This window comes from Glandiceps talaboti, chromosome 1 (assembly GCF_964340395.1).
Source record: "Glandiceps talaboti chromosome 1, keGlaTala1.1, whole genome shotgun sequence".
NCBI lineage: Eukaryota > Metazoa > Hemichordata > Enteropneusta > Spengelidae > Glandiceps > Glandiceps talaboti.
The window spans coordinates 13,348,756-13,375,711 of NC_135549.1; the positions used below are offsets into that span (position 1 = coordinate 13,348,756).

General features: G+C 33.9%; 2 protein-coding genes across 3 annotated transcripts; one reads left to right on the top strand and one right to left on the bottom strand.

Annotated features, from left to right (window-relative positions):
* Positions 1–728: 728 nt before the first annotated feature.
* Positions 729–26,956, top strand: LOC144433330 (uncharacterized). Its single transcript, XM_078121639.1, has 6 exons — positions 729–752; positions 1,059–1,241; positions 5,238–5,414; positions 8,673–8,844; positions 25,679–25,938; positions 26,562–26,956. Exons 1-6 carry the CDS (start codon positions 729–731, stop codon positions 26,856–26,858), a joined length of 1,113 nt encoding a protein of 370 aa, XP_077977765.1. The 3' UTR covers positions 26,859–26,956.
* On the bottom strand, positions 10,376–16,277 carry LOC144438943 (uncharacterized). Of its 2 annotated transcripts, XM_078128184.1 has the most exons (6): positions 16,098–16,277; positions 15,332–15,511; positions 13,084–14,491; positions 12,746–12,908; positions 11,896–12,075; positions 10,376–11,721 (listed from the first exon to the last, which is right to left on the bottom strand). In XM_078128184.1, exons 2-6 carry the CDS (start codon positions 15,507–15,509, stop codon positions 11,470–11,472), a joined length of 2,181 nt encoding a protein of 726 aa, XP_077984310.1. In that variant the 5' UTR covers positions 15,510–15,511; positions 16,098–16,277; the 3' UTR covers positions 10,376–11,469. The 2 variants fall into 2 exon arrangements, with proteins under 2 accessions (XP_077984310.1, XP_077984301.1); XM_078128175.1 differs by lacking the exon at positions 16,098–16,277 and having other exon boundaries at positions 15,332–15,659.

Consider the following 26,956-nt stretch of genomic DNA (forward strand, 5'->3'; position numbering starts at 1 on the left):
CATTTCACCCCTATAATTACGCTGTAAAAAAAATAAATTACCTAACTTAGGAACTGGATGAAATGAACCAAATTGTCTCAATCTAAACTGTTAGTTTAGACTATTCCATTATGATGCGGGGGTGGGGTTGGGGGTTTAAAAACTACTTTGTATCAAACGCATTGTCAGTCACTAATTAGTAGTTGCCATGTAACAGATATAGAGTATACATTTGAACAATTACTTGGGATTAGTTTTGTGAAGGACATTAATTGATAGTTTTGAATACAAATTGAAATAAGACTAATATTAGAGCAAAAATAAAACATTGACGTCTGTGTAATATGCATATTGCATGCAAATTATTGTAACTGCTTTTTTGAGGCCTTGAGGCATTTCATTACGCCACTACATGTCATCAACGAAATTGAGATGATGAAGTAAGTCAATTTCTCTGTTAATTTCTTTTCAATGCACACCTGAGAAGTCCTTTTTTTCCTGCCACACGTAATACTAATCTGTTCAATTGACATGCAGTATGTTATATCCCTTCATAATATAGACATTTCAGTTTCAATCATGTTTTGGAATGAATTCAAAGCTTTTTTTATAATTCCGTTCACATGGAAATGTGAATGCTCAAAATCATTTTTAATAAAGTTCTAACTTTATTGCTGCAATAATGCCTTGAGATAGCTAATCTTTTATTAATTCTATTATTCAAATATTTCAATAATGGAAAATTGAACATGTACGGGTATAGTAGTCGTTGGGTAATTAAGGCTATTTCTGATGCCTGTCAAGAAGATATTAATCACACTGTTCAAGCAAATTATGCAAGCTCTGCAGGGGGTTGAATTGTTATTGAACCTAGCAGCAGCAGGTGTTTGTGATAATTGTCTGCTTTGTGAGAGACTTTTCACACAATTTCTAATGACTTTCATTCAAGCAGACAAACAAATTTATATCTATAAATATGTCACCATAGTTACCGAATGCTTTGTTGATGAATGTTGGGGCTACAGAAACATTCGCTGGATCAAGTAATTGTTTCTGTTCATCTAACCCGTTATTTGTAGAAGTTAAATTGGATGCCAAAACCGTTTAAGGGAGACCTGCAGATTGGTTGGCGATACGAGTTCGAGAACAGTGGTGTTAACGCGTTAATCACAAGACTTATTGCGTACTGCAGGAAGACTTATAGTCAAAGTGACAGTTACCAGTATTACTGGAAGCATGGAGTTCTGCTAAAAGTAAAACAGGTAAATATTACGTGTATGTAAATATAATATTAATTTGTACATATAAAATAAGGCTATTATAACAGTTGTTATCAAGGTGTCCTGCTACAAGTGAAAGGGATAAACATTATAGGAATGTGTTCTGTTTGGTAAACACAGCATAAGGCTATATGGGGAAGGCATAGCGAAACAGGTATATTCAATTTGATAAACTCAGTCTAAGGCTATATGGGTAGGCATGGCGAAACAGGTATATTCAATTTGATAAACTCAGTCTAAGGCTATATGGGTAGGCATGGCGAAACAGGTATATTCAATTTGATAAACTCAGTCTAAGGCTATATGGGTAGGCATGGTGAAACAGGTATATTCAATTTGATAAACTCAGTCTAAGGCTATATGGGTAGGCATGGCGAAACAGGTATATTCAATTTGATAAACTCAGTCTAAGGCTATATGGGTAGGCATGGCGAAACAGGTATATTCAATTTGATAAACTCAGTCTAAGGCTATATGGGTAGGCATGGTGAAAGAGGTATATTCAATTTGATAAATACAACACAAGACTTATATACTTACGTTGTTCTGCTAAAGGTTATACAGGATGATTTTTGCCTGTATATAAAATTATCATTTTTTTCTAAAATGACGTCTAAGATATCAAATTCAAACTTTTACAACTTACACCGTACGATTACCGTTATCAAACACACATGTACAGGAACTATGGATGACTACTGTGTATGTAATACTATTTATTAAATTACAAATTAAGGTTGCTTTAACTTGTTATGGTTCTTAATAATTAGATAAACATTTTTAGTTTACTATTAAAATTAAAGGATTTGTTCTGCTATTGCAATCTTTCTAAAGGCAAGAACAGTGATGTGTGAATTAACAAAAAATTGTTTATATGTGTTTGGCAGGAAAGCGATTCACATAGAGTGGTATATTAAAAAAGTGAGGATATACAACTGCAGACATCAGACCGTGGACAAACGGAACCTGTTACAAACAGGGAAAGTAAACAACTGAATTGGATTAATAACACTTGGCACAGCATGTTGGAAGTTACAGAGACTTGTATTACATTTCATGCTTTGATAAGAATGGTATGGATTAATGGCCACTTTACATAATAGTTCACATTCACAAACAAATTTGAAGTCCCCCTGGCATTTCATGTACACAAAGAGAAGCCATAAAACTGTTATTATCAAACCATGGTGTGTAACTCTGCTGTTCCAACATGAAAAGCCAAGTGTTATTAATCCAATTCATGTATTCACTTACCCTGTTTGTAGCAGGTTACGGTCGTCCATGGTTTGATGTCAGCAGTTGTAACTTAACTTCATTGTTATGGAAGAGTGCTTTGGAGTTGTACATATCCTCAGAGTGCATTCAACTTGTTTTCACATGTTAGAATGTCATTAAGTACCAGCTTATATTGGTATGTATTATTAATAGCATGGTTTAATGAATTCTTAAGTACTTTGGGGTATGTGTGGTATTAATTTATGATGTATAAATATACAATTTATTATCCCTGAGCATCATTCTATGAATTAAGGTTCACTGGGCATTAGAAGAGAGTTCATTTGTTGTGATGTCATTAAATTAGGATTTTACAAAATATAATGTACACTAGGGAGTCTAACTCCTAACTCTAATCCCAAAGCCCTACTAAGACTCCCTAGCTTGATAATGGATTTATACTGTACGGTTGGTAGAGCATTCTTATCTATAATTAAATTGTGAAAGAAAAATTACCAGGGTCATGAACTTTTTTCTTAATTTGGACTCAATAACAACACATATGTATTAAAGTTATGATACAGGTCTTACGTTAGTGTAGACACCATTTGTGGGGGATTTTTTTGGCAAATGGGGAATTTTTTTGGCTGTCCCCCTTCCAGTAGCTGTCAGCATTTCACTAATTGTCTTTTAGTGAAATTAATGTAGCTTTAGCCAGAAAGTATGCGCACATTTTTATTGGGTTTTAAATTTTTCCCACTGTGAGATGATGTCAGTGGCATCAACATGTGATTAGAACCAAATCGGATAGATTTCATGATGGACATCTGAGACACATTTTTGAACGTTGCAGTGGGAAGTTTATAATTTGAGTTTAGGTTTGAATACAATACCATTAGCAATATGCTAGGCAGGTAGGGGAAGGATGAGAGCTAATAATACCCACACGACTAGACTCTAAGCTAGTCTTACATGTGAAAGATATTAGATCTAAAAGATTTGATGAGTGATAGCACTAGACTACATCCAACCTAGTCTGGATGCCAATACAGTTTCTAAACCATGTAAAATCTAAATGATATAAATGATTTGAGTACTAGACTACATCCAACCAGGTTTTGCATTGAAATTGTGGGATAAAAAATAATCAAATAGCTAGAAAAATTAACTTTCTTATGAATGAATATGAATGAATGAACATCTCACTTTAGGTAGATTTAAAACGGTTGTTCATAATTTTTGTATTTCAACATATTTTATTCCCTGTATTATTGTTATTGTTTTTTGATAACAATAATTCTGTTGTTGTTGTAGTTGATATTAATTCACTTTACTAACCCTCTGAAGGTAGACTTGACTAGTAAATTTCATGCAAAATAGATTTAACAAAATAATAAATTGAAAGAAAACTAAAATATAATAATTTGTTGCAAAAAGCAGTCCGTCCTCAGGTTGTTTTGAACCGAATACTACAGGCACTAAATCATGCTGTTACCATAATGTATTACTTTTATGGTGTTATCAAATGGCACTTTGCTTTCTATACCATCACTGTTGCCATGCACTGGATGTTTAGTTAACATGTATCAATTTCATGCCGTATCTAGGGAATACATCACACTTAGATATATTAATGTCACTGAATTCTGCTCTACATGTATTTTATTATGAGAGTGGATATAAGTGATCTAATCTGCCGACAGCATTCTCTCCAAAGAATTTACAATTATAGAGGAAATGTGAGGTGATTTTTTATGTCTTGTTTAAGGATTCAAATATTGTAAAGATGAAGTAAGAATGATGCTTTAGTAGTCTGAACTGTAATGTTTAATAGGATTAGGCTGTGATATGCAGTGTTTGTGTTAGGGGCGATAGGATTAGGCTGTGATATGCAGTGTTTGTGTTAGGGGCGATAGGATTAGGCTGTGATATGCAGTGTTTGTGTTAGGGGCGATAGGATTAGGCTGTGATATGCAGTATTTGTGTTAGGGGCGATAGGATTAGGCTGTGATGTGCAGTATTTGTGTTAGGGGCGATAGGATTAGGCTGTGATATGCAGTATTTGTGTTAGGGGCGATAGGATTAGGCTGTGATATGCAGTGTTTGTGTTAGGGGCGGTTAGTAGGTGAGGACTTAATTCCCGTGTATGTTCATGTACACATGGTCATAATACGTTTGTTTTATGAAAATAAAAATGCAATCAATTTGATATGCTGTGCTACAGTGTTTGTGTTGGGGGGGGGGGGAGAATACTAAATGTCCATCTAAAGATATCAAGATGATGATGATGATGATGATGATGATGATGATGATGATGATGATGATGATGATGATGATGATGATGATGATGATGACAAATATATAATTTTTTATACTATTTTTACTGGTGTTCAAATTTGGGATAATTATAAGTGATACAGCAGAATTATTAACCAGACTTCTCCATTTCTGTTTAATACTGGGATTATGAAATTGTAGCAAAAATATGAATTCCAAGTATTAAAATGATGTTATGCATGTGTTAATTAGGATATAGGGTGATCCAGTATACTTGTATTGGGTAATATGACAAATTGTAGTACTTTCACTATGATTTCCATCACATGCAACAGAGACTGCAGTAAAGGTCTACACTCGCTACAAGTGATAAAAAGGATTACGGTTTCATTCACTTTCACAGTGATTTCCATGATATGCAACAGAGACTGTGAAAGTCTACACTCTCAACAAGTGATAAAAAGGGTATATTGGTTTCATTGACAGGTGCATGTTAACATAGTAAGAGATCCTGAACGTACTAATTCTCTGTATCTACTGGGCCGCATCACTGTAGATGAAGAAGGTGAAGAGAAGGCTACGGAAGTACTCTGGGTTGTTTTAGCAAGATTTCTGTATGTAACTGAGACTTATTTAGCTGATTGGAAAGGACTCGTCACCAAGGTAAGCTAAACGGTTCGTAGGAAGAAAGATGCAATTTATAGGTAAGAAATAGATCAACATTTATAGATAATAGTATTGGTGGCCATGGAGTTTTATTGCCTTCATCATCATTGAATATACTAATACTCATATTTCATCTGGAAAATATCCTGCCACACCTATTTCGAAATACATGATTCATTGATGATTAATTTTCAAACTGGATCAGAATCAAAATATATGCCAGAGGGGAAGTTGTTCATTACTTTCTTGATATTTAATAAAATTGGGGTAAGAATACTAAGTAGGTAGAGCTCATATTCTTTTCTCAGAATCGTATAGTTTAGCACAGTTTAAACAAGGCAAATTTTAGGAAATATTGAATTACTATATATCCACTTTAATATGTAATGTTTTGTTTTTTACATGTGTCATCTATATACCTATTAAATTATTATAATAGTGTATATATGTTATGAAACTAATAGGGAACTTACAAACCCACCATGTTGAATGTTGCATCATGGGAAATGTGGTAATAAATACTAATGAATTAGTATTGTAAACAATGTTGTTAAATTGTTTATACCACAAATAATCAATTCATATTTAGCTTGACTAGTGTGGGAGGTTTATTTCATCGGTAGCTCCAGATTAGGTATTACGATAACCACAGATAATCCCATAGTCCTTTGCATCTGAGCATGCTCAGTCTATATTGTAAGTTCCCTATTAAATTGCTTTTATAATTGAAATTGTCAACATGAATTGCAGTCATTAGAGGATCATGAAACAAGTTGTCTCATTGTGTAATGTGATATAGTCATCAAACGATTTTAGCTACAGTGTTTTGCAACATGATTTACTAGTTAAGTGCAGTGGTTGTCTTAAATTCACACACGCATAATTCTTATGGTCCCACGCTACTACGACAGCCTAGCCAAGAACTGCAAGATAATGAAAACAACACTTTATGTTGCTGAGCTGAATTTGGTTTTGGGTGGGTAAAATCTGGCTTTATACATCATGATTGCGACGTGACATGATGTTTGTCAACAAATAAAAAAAAAACCTCACCCAGAAATATATATCAACCTCTGAGCTTTAATACCCAAAATTGTATCTAAATTACCTCTAGCAAAACAGTCATATGACATTGTAAAACTAAAAGCAGCTTAGATAATCTAGTAATGCTCTTTGATACACAACCAAGTTACCCTTGTTCATGTCTATATTTCTATATTATCGAGGTTCCAACCTCTTTACTGTCAAAAGCAGCTTAATGCTACTTTTGTTGGGATGGTCGATGAATTATGAACAAGCTGTTTGTTGCAAAGTATCTGGGTAGACTAAAAGAAATCCTGGCTTTAAGGCAAAGAAATGCTGACTTCTGATTGTAACATCTATTAAACTTAAAGGTACCATATTACTTTACAGCCGTATAGGTTTGTTGATGAATTATAGAAACAAAATCTAACTGTTCTTAAGGTATTGGCTCAGAGTTAATAGTCTTAAACTGGAAGTTCATTAATTTTGTATTTTCATATAACCCGACTCTGGTCAGCAGGTAGTACCTTTTTTTTTTATAATTAATATACATTTCAGCTAGGCTCTCTTTTAAACCTGTGACCGAGGTATAGTCAGCTTTGAAGTAATTGAGTAAATTAGTAGTGAATTTAGGGGTGAAATCGTACATAAATCACAGTTGCCTGAAATAGTAGTTTACCTGGTGCAAGGGGGCTTCCATAAGACCTGAACTAACACTTTGCAATGTGCTAGGGGGGGTTCAATCATAGCCCATCACATGACCTGACTAACAGTTTACATTGTGCTAGGGGGTTTAAATCATAGCCCATCACATGACCTAAAATAAAACTTTACTTTGTGCTAAGGGGTTAAATTGTAGAACGTCACATGACCTGAAATTGCATTATCCACAAAAAATTATTTCAGATATAACACTAATTTGTTTAATCAAGCAATTCACCAGCTTGTTGACCAAAACTGTGAAGGTTTAACTTTACACTCGCCTAGATGGCCACAAAAAGTGAGTCCTGATTTTTTGTGACTTCCCTGGGTGTCTCAACCACTTTATAACGAGATGTGCTTTTATGACTTTCCTAGGTGGTCTCAAACAGTACAAAGTTGTGTTTCTGTGACTTACCTAGATGGTCTCTAATGTTAACAGTTGTGATTTTTTTATGTGTGTGTGAAAATGCACTTTTAACAGCTTGTGTGTATGTAGTCATAGAAATTTAGTGAGAAGTAACCAAGGTGCGGAATTTCATCCTGCTCAAGAGATTTGTAACTGTCCAAATTGTCTACCACATATGTGAAGTTCAGCAACACAGAGATTGAGTATATTGACAGTGTTACATGTAGAGCATTTTAGAAATGAAGTAATTACTTAGCCAACTGTGTAATATATTTAATGGATGCATTCAGTAGTTTCTGCCTGACAACAAAACATTTGTGATTTGGAAAGACATGCAGTAATTATATGGTTGACAAGGAGAAATCAGACTCTATAGGATGTTACAAAGTTGAAATTTGTGAATTTTAACTATCAAATTTATATCTGATGATTAAGTAGATTTGTATGAAGGCCAGCATAATCCCATAATAGTAATCGTATTATGTCATTGTAATTCATTTCATTGCTGTCAGTTCTCATATGTTTTTTTTTTTTTCAATCAGTTATAAGGCACAGCCGTGAGTTATTATATGTTGACAACAAGTAATGGATAGGTTATCACTCTATTCCTGTTGTATTGTTCTTTAGGGTCGATCGCACAATGTTGCACAAGCTTAATTAACGAACTTTGTTCAGTTAGGACAAAAAACCCTCCCCTAAACGAATGTTCGCAAGTGTAACATATATGAAACCATGACCATGATGAAACTTAGTATTGAATTTAACTTTTGTTGCAAATACAATTTGAAAATTTTACCTGAAATTTTCGACTGCACATGAGGAAACTTGTGGTTGTCACATCACTACAATCAATGCAGTGTAAAAACATGATGGTAAACACATTAACACACTACCAGAAACCCAGCACTGTATATCATATTAGCAGTACATTATAATCAACTTAATCTCTCTCTCTCTCTCTCTCTCTCTCTCTCTCTCTCTCTCTCTCTCTCTCTCTCTCTCTCTCTCTCTCTCTCTCTCTCTCTCTCTCTCTCTCTCTCTCTCTCTCTCTCTCTCTCTCTCTCTCTCTCTCACTCTCTCTCTCTCTCTCTCATAAAACTGCTTTGTTTTTCATCTATATTCAGGTATATATCCAATCATCTCCATACTACTTTGGTGGTGATGATGTAGATGCATGTTTTGAAGTACCTTTACTGGACTGTCTTCAAATACTTGATTCAGGAGATACAAGATTGACTGCAAGTAATGGAACTAGAAATTATGAACTCAAACTAGATCTCCTACTACCACTTCAATGTAAGTCTTTCTCTCGTAGTATTATCTTAGAAGTACTCAGAGATAGTGATGTAACTTTTACAATGAGTAACACTGAAGTATTAAGCACTTTGTCTATGTGCTCCACTAGTTTATAGCTTTCATATCAAGTGTGAAAGTATACTGTTTCAATTGGTTTATTTTTAAGCCTAGCATGTGGCCTTTCTAATGTGGTCAATTAGCAAATGAAACAGTATACTTTTACACTTGATATGGATGCTATAAATGATTGTGGTACATACAGAAAACACTTTACTTTGGTGTTATGGGTTGTATTGGTCTTAGTTTATTTAATCTATAAACTTTAAAGTTCAGATCAGATATGAGACATGCACTTTTACACAGTGAGAAGATGTAACTACCACTTCAATATAAGTCTGAAATTATCTTAGAAGTACTCAGAGATAGTGATGAAACTTTTATTGGTTTTAGTTAACTAATGATCTTTAAACTTTAAAGTTCAGATCAGATATGAGACATTGTGCACTTTTACACAGTGAGAAGATATGGCTTTGATGAATGTCTCAATGTCAAATGAGATTACAGTGATTTACATTCAATTTTATGGGTCATAAACTCTAATCTGTTGATACTTGTTATTTTAATGCCTGTTTTATTAGGATAGGACATGTATTGTTCACAGATTACACATGGCCTTGTAATGGCCTTTTTAGACATTTAGAAACCATAAACATTGATTGCAGTAATATTGGATTATGGGGTGGAAAAAACAGATACGTTATTTTGAAAGGTTTGAAATCAAAACTAAAATAAGAACATTTTTGACTAACCAAACTTCAAACATTTTTGCATTTTGTGTGAAAGAACCAAAATTGAACATCTTTGAAATATGGAATAATAACCAAAATTGTAAAAAATTTTGAAATGTGTTGAAATTAGAACAACAATCATAATATTTTATTTTTGAAAGGTACAAAATTAGAACCATAATTTTTACAAATTTATTTGGCCTTTATCCATGGAGTTTCCTTTTATTTTATCACCTTAATGTCACAAATATGAAGTGTATCTATAATCAATGCCTTCAGTAAATATAATTGGGTCACCCACAAGTAGAAATCAGATATTATGTTGAAAAATCACTTTTTGGGTTTTCTTCACAATTTCGAAGTAGGACACCTATATTGTTTGTTGATGAAATTTGACATCCGAAATCAAACAAGAAATTGGAGTAAATTGGCAACAAACACACATATGCATGGAACCATTGTAAACAGCTGAAGTGGCCTGTCAACTATTATAATAACTATCAATTTTGATTGGCACTGCTCAAAAATGGTCATGGTTACCATACAAAATGTGGTTAAGGTTACTATACAAGACATTATGGTCGTCATGGTTACAAGGAACGTTACCATGGTAACAGGAAACAACAAATCTGACACTGGGAAACATGTGAAACACACCTGCACATCCCTTCCTCTACACACAACTACGTACATACACGGGATACTATTATAACACAGAATGTTAAAATTTGAAAGTACTTCTTTTATTTATAGTTACATGTACATATATATCATACATATTGACATGAATTCAATAAATTAATTTTGTATTGTACATTTTTCGATTTCAGTTACCATAATAATGATAACAGCAATACTAGCAATATTACACACACATATACCATTTGGTATTATTAAAGTAGTGCTCAAAGCACTGTATAATTATTATCCCTACATGTACCAGAGACTTGTTATGGTACAACCTCTTATACCCCTAGCAGAGACAAGTTGTGGTATAACCACTTATACCCCTAGCAGAGACATGGCATGGTACAACCATTTATACCCCTCACAGAGACATGTCATGGTACAACCACTTATACCCCTAGCACAGAGACATGTTATGGTATAACCACTTATACCCCTAGCAGAGACAAGTTATGGTATAACCACTTATACCCCTAGCACATACAGAGACGTGTTATGGTATAACCACTTATACTTCTATCACATAGACATGTTATGGTATAACCACTTATACCCCTAGCACAGAGACATGTTATGGTACAACCATTTATACCCCTAGCAGAGACATATTATGGTACAACCATTTATAACCCTACCAGAGACATGTTATGGTACAACCATTTATAACCCTACCAGAGACATGTTATGGTACAACCATTTATACCCCTAGCACATAGACATGTTATGGTACAACCATTCATACCCCTAGCACAGAGACATGTTATGGTACAACCATTTATACCCCTAGCAGAGACATATTATGGTATAACCATGTATACCCCTAGCACAGAGACATGTTATGGGACAACCATTGTACTTCTTCAACTCCCCTGAGAGCACATAATCCATTCTACCACTGACAACAGTCAGGATTAAATCCTTCACATTAAAATCTCTATCCTACCAGGTGAGGTCCTTATTCATGTAGCTTGGATGACTTAGACAAAATGACTGAAATCTAATGATTTTTAAAATGGTAAATTACAATATAGTATCACTTATTACAATTGACGAGAACACACTTTAAGCGTTTCAGTTGTATCAAAGCTTCAAAAAGATATTTTCTTCCACTCTTTCAGGGAAACACAATATTAGGTGAAATTAAAATGAACTATTTCTTTCTTCTTGCCATCTTTAGAGCATCCATGTGTTGCTTGCCTAATGCTGCTGATGGATCTTGTTGCTGTTGTGTTTCAGTTGCAGGGGGTATTATATAAATGTGAACTGGTGCTGGAAGGAAGTCAAGCCTTTTATCATCAGGAATGAAACGATCATACATTTCATGAAGTTGTTTTACCTTTTCAGGTTTAAGAGCTCTTGGTGTGATGTTTTCAGATGGGTAGGCTGTCCCCTCAATTGTCATCTACAAAATGAATTAAGATATTTTTAATTATGAAGTACATGTCATTCTAAAATAAAATTCTATTCTTGTAAACATCACATAAATGTAAAATGAATGTAAAGCTGGTACTGTACATAAAGTAAAGAATTGTAATAGAGATATAAACCATAATACACTAAAGTGCCAGTATATTACCTGTGGTGTTATATTCTTCCATGGACCACTGTCTAAGTTATCTCTTGCCAAGACAACAACTGCACCATCTTGTCTTTCTCCCATGATATCGTGATAGCTACCAATACCATGAACCACTAAGCTACCATAGTGGAACCGTAATGATGTACGCCAGTCAGCAAAGTCAGTCTCAGAAAGGATCTACTCAATAACGATAACAAAAGTATACAAATTCAATCATAAAATGATAAAGCTCAAATCTATTTTCCTTAAGATTGTTTTATCATAATTTCTACTTTAAAGAGCACTGTTATATCAATGAGAACACTACCCTAATGTCTTAGAATAGATCACTTAAAGCTGTAACTCAATCTTTCATGAAACCTAGCTTTTGATTTAGTTCCCATATAATCTTCAGACAGAGAAGATAATCATGTAATTGTCATCGTTAGGCCAGGTATAGCCCAGAGATGTCTTTGTGTTACTATGGTATATCCCTACACGAAGCAAAGGCATATGTACTTAAAATAAATAAAATGTATTTTGAATTTGAAATTACTACCAACTGCTCTGCTTGAGCTAAATGGATCCTAAATGATGCAATCATCACCACATATGTGGCAAGATGGTGTATAACAAGTGCCTGAACTAATGTGAGCTTGACTTGGATTTTAACAGTGCTGTTGATAGTAATTTCAAAACACATCCCTGTGCTTCAATGTGCATGTGAATTGGTTTAGTGTAGATAGCTATTATAATAACACCAACAGAAGTCTCTGGGCTAGTCCATTTACAGCTATTTCAGACTTACTGTGCCAATGTCATGTGTTAAAAACAAAATAACAATGATACATATACTAGTAAACAATACCTTTGCTTCACTGTATGTTGATGCCACAGTTTCAATGTCATGGGTATTGAAGATATCACATTTCTTCATTGATGATGACATGCATGCAAATATCCAGTCAGGCATAAACTTTGAATGTCCAGCAAGCAAAAAACAGATTCTGATATACTGCAGAGTTTCATGTCTGAAAATAAAGAAAGTAAATGCTATGGTGTTACAAACATGCATAGTTGAACATTGATAAATGTGCACTAAAATCATCAATACTGAATACATTTTGATATTAATTTCGTGTATCAGTTTAGTTTATTGAACAAGACAATTAGTGTGTACAAATACATGATATCAAACTGACTAACCTTTCCATCATTTCTTTAATCCAGCAAACTAGCCATGTGTTTTTGTTAGTACTTGGAGCATTATCCATGAATACCATGGCCTTTGTTGTCCAGGATAGATCCAAACTCCTCATGTGCTTGTCTAAAATTGATAATGTGTGGTTGCTATTTTTTGGTCCACACCTTTCATCAAATATGTAGGAATATGCCTTGCCAAAATTATGATGAACAATGACTGCTTCATCAACACAAAGCTTCATCTTGTAATATGATATGGCTGGTTGTGGTGTCAAATGCCATTGTGGTACAGTGACAACCATTTTGTAGTCAATGCTAAAGCAAGCAACATAATTTGTTTTCTCTTCAAGGAGTGTTATTTCTTCCTCATCAGTTCTTACATCTTTACTTTCCAAATCTTCAATCATTTGCTGACTTTGCCATGCTGTATTGCAAGACTGTTTATAGAAGTGCTGTGCTATAGTTGCCTTTTCTTTATGTTCTGCTATATGCAACTTTAGACTGTCTATGGTTGTTTTTATCCTCAGTAATTCTCCCTCATCAGTATCACCACACTCTGTCATTCTCTGTACTATTGTGGATTTAGTACAGATTTCTTTGCTGACCTCTTTGCAAGTATTGCAGTAGTCTGATTTGTGTGGGTGAATTGAATGACGGCTTCTGTACTGAGATAACCAGCCCTCTGCTGCACTGCTACTTACAGTTTCTCTTCCAAGCTGTTGCTGATTGGAGTTGAAGACACCAATGAAAGAATGCTTCAGTTTAGTTTCATAGTTATTCTCTGAAATCCTGGGAATAGACAATCGGGTAAATACTGGTAAAAAGTAGAACAAAGGACCCTTGTGTTCTTCATGACGACCTGTTGGATAGGAGTTTGCATCAGCAAATGTTAGGAATTGTTCCTTCAGAACAGTTTTATTGTTGTTTGACAATCTCCCTTCCAGACCATGTCGGGCTGAAAACTGTCTGACCTCCACTTCATCCTCTTCACAGACACCGGTCCACCAGTCATTCCAGTCTACAGTTGGGTCTGGAATAAGAACGTACTTCTCCAGTTTCTGAAGGAGGACATCTTTCTTTTTTAATGACACCACTGGATTTAGGAATTCTTGTTGTTTGATATTTCTTTGGCTGGCCAATCGCTGGCGTGATACACCAAGCACACTGACAATACACTCTTGGCAGAATAAATAATTTCCTGCAGGGTCAAATAAACTTCCTCTAATCCATTTATTTTCTTCTATGATGTTCCTCCATTGTCTGTTGTCTGTTTTAAGGGGTTCCAGGTGTGCTTTTTTTCTTTTTTTGAGTGTACTGCAACAATGTTGGATGGTAAAGAATCCAACAGCTGCTTGTGTTAATATGGGTTCACAAACTGGACATACTCCAACTTTAAAAGTAAAAGAATCATCTGAATGAAAAAAAGATGAAAATGATAACTAGTTTGATAATAAATATAATGATATCAACACTTTGAGGACTTGGTTTCTAATACATCTATACATGTAAAAACATCCTAAAGTAGGGTGTCTGTCTTTAAAGGATGAAACAAGTTGACAAAGATAACTTATGTGAAATTACAAAGGTTACAAGACACAAGGAGCTGAACTTTTTAGTACAAATGTATTTAGCTTTCAATCTGTCTTGTCAACAATTGTCATCAGATCAACATAGTTCCAGAGTTACTACAGAGGTTAACTATGGAATTTGTGCTACTGATGAAAATTTATCAATGAAAGACAGATTGAAACCTCATAGTAAAATGCTTGTGCATTACATTTACCTTTGTAATTGATCTATCAATGTGATGAACATTTTCTGTCAATAACTTTACTTCAAATGTAAAAACAAAACAAAACATAAAACTGGGGGACTGGGAGTTACAACTAGATTTAAAATTATAGTACTGTAATACAGGAATTTTGAAGTGTGTCATGTACTCAATATTCTGATTGTAGTTTTATACTAAAACCAATGCTATCATCCATAACGGTACACAAGTTCAACACGGTGACATTTTTCAGACATTAGCAAATTATGGACTTTGTTTACATCATAAATCTACCGTATGTTTACATCCCCTATCAAGTTCAAGAGGTTTTTTTCTATTCAAAGATACTGATGACACCGTATTAATGTAGTACTACACATTAAAAAACGAATACAGCCAAAACTATACTAATAGAATCATGACAGGATCGACAATCAACTTTTGTAACAGCTACACAAACTTTTTTAGACCTGGACTTACCAACATGTTTGGTTAAATCCCGTGTGAGGTCAGGTCGGAGAGTGTAACTCGAACGAGAAACTCCTCGCAAATACCCACCAAGTCGGTCTGGTGACTCAGTCTCCTCGGGTACATAGTCTGGGTCCTGACTAGATGTCTGTGATGACGCCAAACTGGATGTTGGATCCAGGTTCTCCATTTCTGTTGACGGCGAAAGTGCACAAAATGAGTGGGCGCCATGATTACTGTGAGGTCAGGGGTCACCTTGTGTGTCAACAAAAGTTTACAGGGCAAAGGTGAACGATTAGCGTAATTCATTCACACATCAATTTCCACTGTGACTCAAGAACAACGCAAGGAACATGAGGAACGTAGTTGTTGCTTGTGGTCTGAGGCTTTGCCTACTTTAACATATTTAATACGGACAATACCATTAAACCGGAAATGTGTGGAAGATGAGATAACCGTCAATGCATCGTGTACATCGATATATACAGTAAAACTATCGATAATTCAATGATTCATCAATCAGGAAAGATTGTAGCCACCCTTGAAAAAACAGTTTTCATGAACATTCGTAGGAATTATAGGTTAGGGTGTTATTTACGACATATCTAAACGTTTTCAAAGTTGACGATAACAAATATTCATGGCGGGAAAATACATCGTTCATCTGAACTAAGAATAGATCGTTTATTTTTTACGAAGTTTTCTAAATAGTCTAAAAAGTGTCATTTTATGTAATACCATTCATAAAAATTATCAAAGAGTGGTATAAAGCACTTACCTCAATGATAGTTTGAACTATTGATTCGATATTGTTGTACTAATAACAAGTAGCAAAGAAACAGTTTCGTTAGTTCAGCTCCAAAGCTTCGGTCATCAAGTCCTGTCACTCAGTGAGCGAGGCGCGCGTCGTTTCGTCTTATTTGCATAACAATACAGAGAAACTAATATCTGATTTCTACTTGTGTGTGACCCATATGGTAATAACACTTTCCTGTCACATTGTGCACAATAAATGGTTGTTTGTCTTCCTGCAAAACATCATTGACATTTGTATGTCTAATTCAGCATCCAAATACAATAAAATTGTAGTCTGATAGTGAAAGATTTTGTCATAGGAAAACTGGATATTTATTGATGAAAATCTTTGTTTATAGTCATTCTGAACATGATGAAATGACAATTTTGATTTGTGTCTAGAGAATATGATTCAGAAATTAATGAGAAATAATCAAAAATTCATATTGATGATATTCAAAGAAATAAGTAACATCATTACATTTCTCAATTGTCTCATGAAAGTTTATATATTAAGGAAGTCATGTGGGTGGTAGCAGAGGATATATTGACTCAGTTGATGATGAGTGTAGATCACATTTTATGACAAGTAGACAAGACAATGTGTATTGTTCTACTGCTTTGGTGTAATATATAGTAGCAATACCAGATATCACAAAATATTAGTTGACAGTTAAATTGTCTCATAATGGAACTTTTGTTTTGAAAAACATGTTTTTAAAAATCTATAAATCTATGATTTTCTGTTCTACATTTTGGCAATATATGAAAATGTCCTGTAGCTCTACAACACTAGTGATGAATTTGTATAGTCTATGTGCTATCCTCCATCCAATCTTAAAAAAAAGGGGTTTTAGAGATGATTCCATACCATGTTGGCATCTAGATGAATGAGTCCTAGACTGGGTGCTACTACAAATTGATTTCATAAGATGTATACCTGTATTAGTTCCGAGCGAATAGACATTGTGTAGTTAAAATGAGTAGATAAATTCTGAATTCTGAAATGTTCAAAGCTATAAAACACATAATATAGGCCTTGGTATGATGTATCCACACTCATTTCTCTCAGTAAAATAACAAAGATTATTAGAAAAATATCGATCCAAGCACAGACATTCAGAAATTTAAAATTCTGTTTTGCTCAACTTGTAGTTAGTACTTGTGTACCCCTCCTCCCCAGAGGAATATTACTATAAAAATCTAACAAAACACACAATAAAAATAGATGAAATGACAAGATAATGATTAGATAGTATATGATAACTGTAAAAAGTGACACTTATATGTTTTTTAGTACCTCACTTATAGTACGTGCCACACACACTTTGAAGAAGCAAGACGTGAGATTGAGAAACTTTTATAAATGCGTATATAACAAAATTACCTCTCTTGATAATTTACTGACAGTCCTTGCAGGAAATATGTGACTGAAGGGGCAGGGAGAGTTCAAACTTTTTGTTGTAAAGTTAAAGGGTGAAGTACCTTTAGAGAAGCAATATGCTTAGCAACCCAGACTGGTGATAAAACCATCCTAGTCAGAACCATGTCAATGAGTCTCCTAGCAACCGTATCAGTAAAGGGACAATCAAAAATATTGAACAGTTTGATGAGTAGTAGTCTGATAGCAGATAAGGACACAGCTTCAAGACACTTGTACAGCTACAAATAATTAAAATAATTGTTGTGAAATTCTATAGATTTTTAATTTCAAATTGACCAACATACAACATTTATGACATACCAATCTGAAATGTATTTTGTCCTGCCTGATTTAAAGAAGAGTAATAGCACTAAATACTGATTGTTTATTGCTGCCACTGTAATTCTGATCTGTTTCCATGGTAACAAGAGAGCTGAAAGGTCATTTGACCTCTACACAGTCAAGGTATCCCGGTGACAGCGATACTAAATTTTCCCTTCAGTTGAGTAAATCTGATTAGCAGTCTGCAGCTTGTTCCATTTGTGTAGTTAATTCCATGAATCTGTATACTGCTAAAAATGACCCATACATGATAGCTATAGACAAGGTGGAATAATGGAACACTGCAATGGAATGTGACTTGAAAAGAACAGGATACCCAGAGTGCCAAACATGGAACTGTTGTCATGGCAACCGGAATCAGAAGCAAACAGGAGTCCAGTGATTGTAACAAGTTCTGGAACACTGTAACCATGACAACCTATTGTTAATACATTTATGACATCACATGTATGTTTTCCATGGTCAGTGACTCATAAAAAGAACACATCAGCTACTAATGTGTGATTTTACACAGCCCAGTGTGGTTTAAAGACAGGTAGGTGCACAGTCCTCTCTGGTTCTACTAGCTTTTATCAACTTATACCATACACTATAAATGCTGTCATGCATTCAGGTTGGAAACACAAAGTCAAAAGATTTCAGTCATTGATATTTCAAAAATAATCTATTGTTTTCTCTCGTATTTTTTTTTGGGGGAAAAAAGTATAGGTAGTGTAGTTAGTTTTACTATACATTCTGTCAAATTCTGTCAAATTTCTCTCTCCAAATTTCAAATATTAACTACATGTACATGTATATAAGAAAACTGACTACTTCTAGGTGGGTGAGGTGTATCCATATTGACAATTTTGAAGTGTTTGTGTTTGAAATATTGTAGCTGCCAAGCTGATACTCATTTACAGAAACTGTACCCAACAGCTGTTCACGTTTTAAATATAAAACTTTGAAATCAAATAAGTAATGTACGTATATGTAGGTATTAATAATTTATATGATAACCCATAAATTCTGGTTATGTCATAAACTCATGATATATATATATTCACAAGGTCACATAGAACTAGTAACTTGATGTGTATTAGAATGGATTAGGCCAAAAAAGAAAAGAAAAAAAGAATAGTTTCTGGTCAGGTCAGTTTGTCTAAAATGGTGCGATGATGCATTTTTTAAAAATTATTTTTTTTATTATTATTCTCAACAAACCTGTCACTCAGTCTACTATTTATGACAGTTACTGTTCTTTTTATTTAGTACTTTAGAGCAAGTGTGTATGTGGGGCAGATGACACTTGCTTGTTCATGATTGGCTCTGCAGTTGTCTTCACTGAAGTAGGGAAGGTTATTTTGGTGTTTCCCCATGGATCTGCAGACTGCATGGACTAGACAAACACACACACAAAAAAAGAACTGATGTGCAGGGGTATTTAAGTGATGCGCATGCTGACCAGAAACAATTTTTTTTTTGGCCTTTATACTTTGTCGTGTTTCATCATTAGTTGTCTGAACCTGTGATCTAAATTACTACTACTACTACTAGTATCTTTTAAAAGGCCAAATAAAAAATAGTGCATGTTTAAGTTCTGATAACCCGACTGTTCCTGGTTTAAGCTGCCGACCCTAAACGTTTTTTTTAAACATTTAAAACAAAAAGTTTAAGAAATTCTTTGTCTTCTTGACCTTCATGTATATCTGTTTTCTTTCCCCAGTCATGTCTGTGTACATATTTCATCAAACTATTACAGGAGGGGTATTCTGACCAAAACTTTGTTTGTTTATCGGTCGAAGTAATATTTTTTTAGTAATATAAACAATTACAAGTTAAAGATAAAAAATATAAAAATTTTCGCCTTAGATGTAAACGTATTGTTATTAATAGAAATGAATGCTAAGAACAAGCTTAGTAGTAATAGTAAACACATATGTTCTGATCATAATTCTGAAAATATTTACTGTGTTATGAATCATAAATCATCACTCTGTTATGCTTAATCTTTATATTGATGGTCTGCAGTGTTAGAATTGATGTAATCTCTTAGTCTAATTCCTATACAGTATCGTTACCATTTATTGCTTCACCAAACAAAATTGGTCAGAATACCCCTTCTGTGATAGTTTGATGAAATATGTACAGGCATCACTGAGGAAAGAAAACAGACATAATCCTTAGGATCGGTTTAAACTAGGGTCGATCAGGTTATGGGAAGCACACATTTTTGTTTTTCCTTGAATGCTGAAAAATATCAAAATACATTATTTTGAATTGGATGGGGTTAGGGTGGTGTTTTATATTACCAGTATAGTAATGTACATTAACCATATATAAACTATACGTGCAAAAAGAATTACTTTAGTTTGGTGTTTGAATTGCCATTTTCAGAGATTTTCGTTTCTGTGAAACTGCATTTTGATGTCCTTTTCATTGCTGAAAACACTGAGGTGTTCTTTTTTGACCAAACTGATAAATGAAATCATTTCTAGTCATTCATTTTGTAACAACAAATTTTATATATACGCAGTGAACTTTGTGTTGTATTACTATCATTACATTCACCTTTTGTTTTGCTTTTAATTTCTTTGGGAACAATTTTTTTTTTAAAGGGCAATACATTAGGTCTTACCAGGTCATTTTGCATGTTATTGTCAGCTAGGTGATGCAAGGACATAAAGCTGATGAGTGTTTATATTTAAAATCCTTGGATTTTTATGACATTTATACCTACTATTAAACTAACTACTTTTAAAGTAATGGGACATAGTTTCAGTACTATGGTGTATAGTGCCTATCTATCAAACACAACACACTTCAGCAAATCTCATTACAAATACATACTTGAAACAAAAATTACATTGCCCTAATTGAAGCTCTTCCCTCATACCCAGACCAAATGCATGGTGAAAGGAGCAAAGCTCCCCCTCCCCCTGCTATATGAAATCAGTGGTGAGAGGAGAAAAGACCACACTGTGGGGTGAATTTACTCCAATTCAATTTCATTGTATAGATATTCTTCAAAGGAAATCATTGGTGCTGGAAGCCCCCACTTTCAGTGTCTTTAAGACATTTGAGATTTTTACCTCTCTTAAAAGGAGGTTGTGTTATGCTTAGAAGTCTGTCTGTCTGTCTGTCTGTCTGTCTGTCTGTCTGTCTGTGAACATGATATCTCAAAAACTACTGCTTCATTGATTCTAATGAAACTTGCTATACATCTTCCATATGGTAATGACAATAACTGATTAGATTTTGGTACACATCTAAGAAACACATGCATTAATTAGTCATTTGCATAATTAATAGTTTTTAGTAATTAGGCCATATCTTTGGAATGCACACTTCAAAATCAATGTAATTTGGTACACATTAACAACAACAAAACGCATAATATCCTATAATGTTGATTTAGCTTAAAGCTTTAATGAATAATTTGCATAATTAATTATTTTTGGTAATTAGGCTATATCTTAAGAATGCAAGCTTCAAATTTTGTATAATTTGGTTTTGCCATTATGGGATGCATTCAGTTATTTACATGTATTTCCATGAAGCAAAAAAAATCCCACATTATAGTAATATGAGTATTGTATCAGATATGGAAGCCACTGCTGTTCAACAGTATGTATTAAAGTGGGATCTATTGTTGGATCCAACTATTTTATTTACTCAAATAAAATCATGATAATATGTTTTATATCAATTTCCAACGTTTAACCATACAGCCACATTAATCCAAACCAAAACAAAGAACCTGTCACAACTGATAAATCGTGTTGTTATTTATGTTCACAAGCTGCTTGATTCAAGTGGTTTTTTTGGGGTTTTTTTTTGTACAAATTACAGCAGCTGGGTGTCCTTGAAAAAGCCCACATTGGTACCACACATAGATTTGCATGTAGTTATATTGTTTGTTCAAAAGAATACAAATAATGTTACAGTGTTACAATATGCTACTAGTATTTGCTTTGTATAGAATGACATATTTGGCCAAAAAAAAAAATTGTTTGCTTTCGGTTACCCAACCCCACCTAGTTTTTCACTGCCGACCCTAAACTTTTTTTTACGTATTCAAGAAAAAATTAATAAAATTGCGAAAATTATACAGTCTCACAAGAAATAGTGGATGCAAGAACTAATATCAGCTTAAAAAGACACTATATAACTGTTCTTCCAATCTGTAATGGCTGTACATCTGATGAGAAGAAGCCAATAACACAGAGACCATATGAAAAACAACAGAAAACATAACTACCCAAACTAGATATATGAAAACAAATATATACAAAAAATAAAAATAAAAAAAGCTACCTACCCCACCCTTTTCGAAAATTGAATGTAATCGAATCGGACCCCTCACTATTTTTTTAGGCCTTAGTAACCATCTGTGTCATACAATAATTGTGTTTGTATATTAATTATTAATATGATATTTTTATTTTGTTTGTAAATCAATTAATTATGGAACATTCATTATAATATCACTCATCAAAGTGGTTATTCTAAACAAAATATTTCATCCTGTATCACTCCTACACAAGTACATTCATGTCATATTGATGAGACTTATATTAGATATATGATGTGTTTACTTGGTGTCCCAGTGTGAAATTAGATGACATCAAATATTGATCTTGGTAAATGTGCTATAGTCACAGCATGAGGACATTAAAAGCTTTCTGCTTTGATAAGTACAGGTGTGATAACAATCATTCAAACTGATAACCTTTTCGGCTTTTTGTTTTTGTTGGAAAGTATCAACCACTTTCATGATTTCATTCTTTATTCTAAATCCGTTTTTACGTATCCATGGCTAAGGTGTGTGTCCATTTGACATATTAAAGTGTTCCTTGTTAGGATCAATGTACCATTCAGCTTACTTTTGTCATCGTTTTTTTCTTCACATTTTAATTCAAGTTTTGATATCCCCTGCCCCTACTTTAATTCACAACTTTTATGATGCAATTATGCTACAATATTTAGGATATCAAATCGTGATTTGAAATAATTTTTATGAGCCAATATTCTCATGATTGTTTTTTTTTTATTCTTTTTTTTTACCTTTCTTAGATTTATCTTTACCTCATGTATTGTATGCATTCACTCAATAGATGACAAACCCACAATGCACATACCACTGTGATCATACAGTTACTTTTGATACAAATATTTCACTATAATTAATTGTACCAGTAATTGCCTGTGTGAAGAATGCACATATCTCACTAAGTTATATGTTGCTGAGGCTTAGCAAACTTAACTCTGAACTTAAACATTTCCTGTTGATGGTGTAAGCATCCAGCGAGTTTTCAAATATATGATTTTGTACATCATTAAGTACATTAATTTGAAAAGATAAAAGATACATCTGTTATTCGCTCACTTTGTCTTTCAATAATTTTTATTTATCGGAAGAGAATCTGAGAATAGTAGTTATTTTTGACGTGACATGTTTGTTTATTTTTTCAAAATCAATAAGATGTATATATGCCATATTTTTGATTAGTTATTAATCCATAGTTCTCCAATAGCGTACAGAAAGTGATTGCAGGGTTAGACGATCCTACTAAGAAAAATTGCCATGACAAATTCTAAGAAAATATACATTCACTCAAATAGAAGAACATGCTCTACAACATCTTGAATATAGAATGTTGGAAAGTTGCCAAAAAGTGGATGATCTATTTCCTGTGTAATTTGAATTTCCTTGGAATTGACACAATAGTACTGTACAATGTGATTTGAAACTTGTTCCTCGTTACATTTCAATGTCCTGAGTTATGAATCAAATCAATGACAAAACGTTACAACCAACAACATTGTTACTTTACTCTGGAATCATATGTACCATGAGTAGTGGTTCTGAACTCAAAGCGTAAATAATTCACCTAGTATATTTCGGCTAAAATCACTCAGCCTTCTACAAAATATAGATCATGTTATCCATATAGGGTTCGTCAATTAACAGATATGAGATATAAAACACAAAAAAGTATTTGTGAATGCAACATTATTGTTCATGATCTTTATAGTTGCTGCAGTATAGAAAATGTGTCATTCCCAGATAAACGATGATTGTCGGTCGTCAAAATATTGAAACCTGATACTTCGCCACACTGTTCATTGATGAAATTAACTTCCGTGGAGAAGTCTATATACACTGAGTGAAATTATTTGAACTATATATTTACACTAACTTGTGATAATCCAATTATAAACTACATCTTACATGTACCGTTATTGTTCCTGTACAGACTGTTGTATATGTGATAGTAATACAACCAGGTTATATCTTTCAATCTATTGAAATATTAGATTATGTACAAACAGGAATATAATAACAAACTACATTACTTTGTTAATTGAAACTGTTAACTCTCAGGGTAACTGTTATGTTACAGACTGAGATAGTATCAATGGATACATGTAAACTCTAAACACAACTTCAATTGAGAATTGTGCCAATGAATTGTGATAATTGATGAACAAAGTCGATTGCTTTCATGAGGTTAAATAGATGCCGACATTACTGTAGTGGCCTAGATAGAAATAAGAATATGGTACAGCTTTCACTGAATACATCAATCATTGTGAGATTGTACTTGATATGTCAAGGAAATAACATGATGCCAATCTATTATAAATAGTGCATGTGTTTTTAGCTTTACTGTAATCTGAGAGCAACGTATATTCATGCTGCACCTCTATCTAACTAATACAAGTTATTATTTATTAGAAATGAAAAAAATTAATATGACAAATGTACAGGTTGTTTGAGTATTTGTCCTGTGATATTGTGTTCGAAAATGTTTTTAGGAAATTCATTTTGAATAGACAGTATATTACACTGTGAAGAAAGTATGAAGCTATGAATAGGGAGTGGTATTTTTCTTTAAAGTATCGATGCAAGTATTGTCGATAGGATGGTATGTACATTGCATCTCCGAATGTGTAGTTGACTGGATTTATGCAGTTTAATACCAGGCTGCATACTAATGTCTCCAGAAGGGATATGATGAACTGCTTCAGGAAAACTTTCAGGATTTCAGAGAGTGTGCTCTGAATTCATACAATCAAATATTCAGCTAGATCGGGATTTCAGACACTGTGCTCTGAATACAATCAAATATTCAGCTGCAATCATGATTTTCAGTCTTTACCCCACAGTAATTTCCATTTCTCCCATTACAATATTACACATAAAACAAAGTCCATTTTTTTATCAGAAAACAAGAAATTGTCCACAAATGACCGTTTTACTTTGATCCATAATATGTGATAAGTTTTAGCCTAGAAGGTACGCATTATCTCTGCTTGCTATGTTTCCTGATAAAACGTTGGTATAAATGTATGAATTTCACTCAGCTATCAAACAGAGTATGGCATATACCCGTAGTATAAAATAATCAATTTGTTACTGACAAGACTTAGTTTTCTCTATGTTTATTATACATAATTATTAGTATCCTGTCTCGTATCTTACGCTGTAGTTATTCTCTCTTTTTTTTGTTTCAAATTTTACTCTAGCCCAAAAACTGCAAATAAAATATTGATATTACAAGGTATTAAATTAATATCAACCATCGTGGATATAGTTCCAATCTGACTGTTCTCGCTTCAGTGTTATCTTACTAGTATCTGCTCAGAGTGAAGCCATATAGGATTGAATGCATAGGATTGGTCTTTTGTACTGGATCAACAATTTTTTTGCAGCTTTTCTAGACAACTGTTTATCACGCTACAAAATTTAGTCCTGATCTGAACTGGGCCTTTAAACACACATAATCTCCAAAATAAGTGTAATTGGTTGCTAGGTGACAAGACAAAGGATCTGCTGTCATGGTTACAATGGATGGCAATACAGGGGATTCAACTGAGTGATGCCATGAATTCTGTACCGGATAATGGTGACAATTTGCCGGCTAGTCCACCCATTCCCAACAACCAGGACAATGAGGCCAGTCTTGCCACAAAAATAGAGAAGCCGGCTAAAAGGAAAGGGGATATCAAATGGGATCTCAATGAGGATAAGAAGAAGATAAGTGAGGAGGATGAACTCAAAGAAGCAAACAGGGTGAGTGTTCCATGACTTACTTTCATTCTTGAAGATTTGTTTTATAAGATTTATATCTGCTTGATATATTCATAATTTTTGCTACTTTGGACTAACCAGCTTTGCCATGGTTTACAATCTGTAAAGATTACTACACTGTCCATACCAAGACTAGTTGGCACCTCTCAGACTGTACAGCTAAGATTAGGTTAATAAATCGAGAACATGTACATTTGTATACTAGTTCAACTTGTATTGGATAATTGGTGCAGGTTTATAACAAAAAAGTAATGAAAAAAAAATTGACAAATGATAGAAAAGTAAGAATTTCATTTTTGATGAGGAAAGTGATAGCATCTGTGTAACAAAGTAAATGTCCTGCAGTAACAGTAATATACTGCAGTAATAAAATGATGTCCTGTGGTAACAGTAATATGCTGCAGTATTAAACTAATGCACTGCAGTAACAGTAATATACTGCAGTAATAAACTAATGCACTGCAGTAACAGTAATATACTGCAGTAACAAACAAATCACTGCAGTAACAAAGAAATGTGTGACAAAAATATTCTCAATTATACATCTTCCATGTTTAAATATCGTCTCATTTTTCAATTTTGTTTGTTGGTTAATATTACTGTAGGTGGCAGCAGGATTTGTGGCTGCAATACTGGCAGGTGCTATGGCCCAGTATGTGGCAGAACAGTATGATAAAAACAATAGAGGATACAGTCCAACAGTAACAACAGCACGGGAATCTGCTTTGAAAGCTTCGGCCAGCGCTGCTAAAGCTGCGCAACAAGGAGATGCACAGGCTGCAGCTAATGCAGTTGTTGCTGCAGCAAACGCTGTGGACAAAGCTGCAACTAAAGAAAGTAAACCAATGAGTAATGGTACTGCTACAAGTATGAAAAGTAGTAAGATGTGTCAATTACTTTGATGAGTGGGGAATATGACACACAGTTGATGCACTACAAGGACCTAATACATGATATTGTGCCAGGCTTCAATTCGGATGTTTAATCAAACCACTTTGTA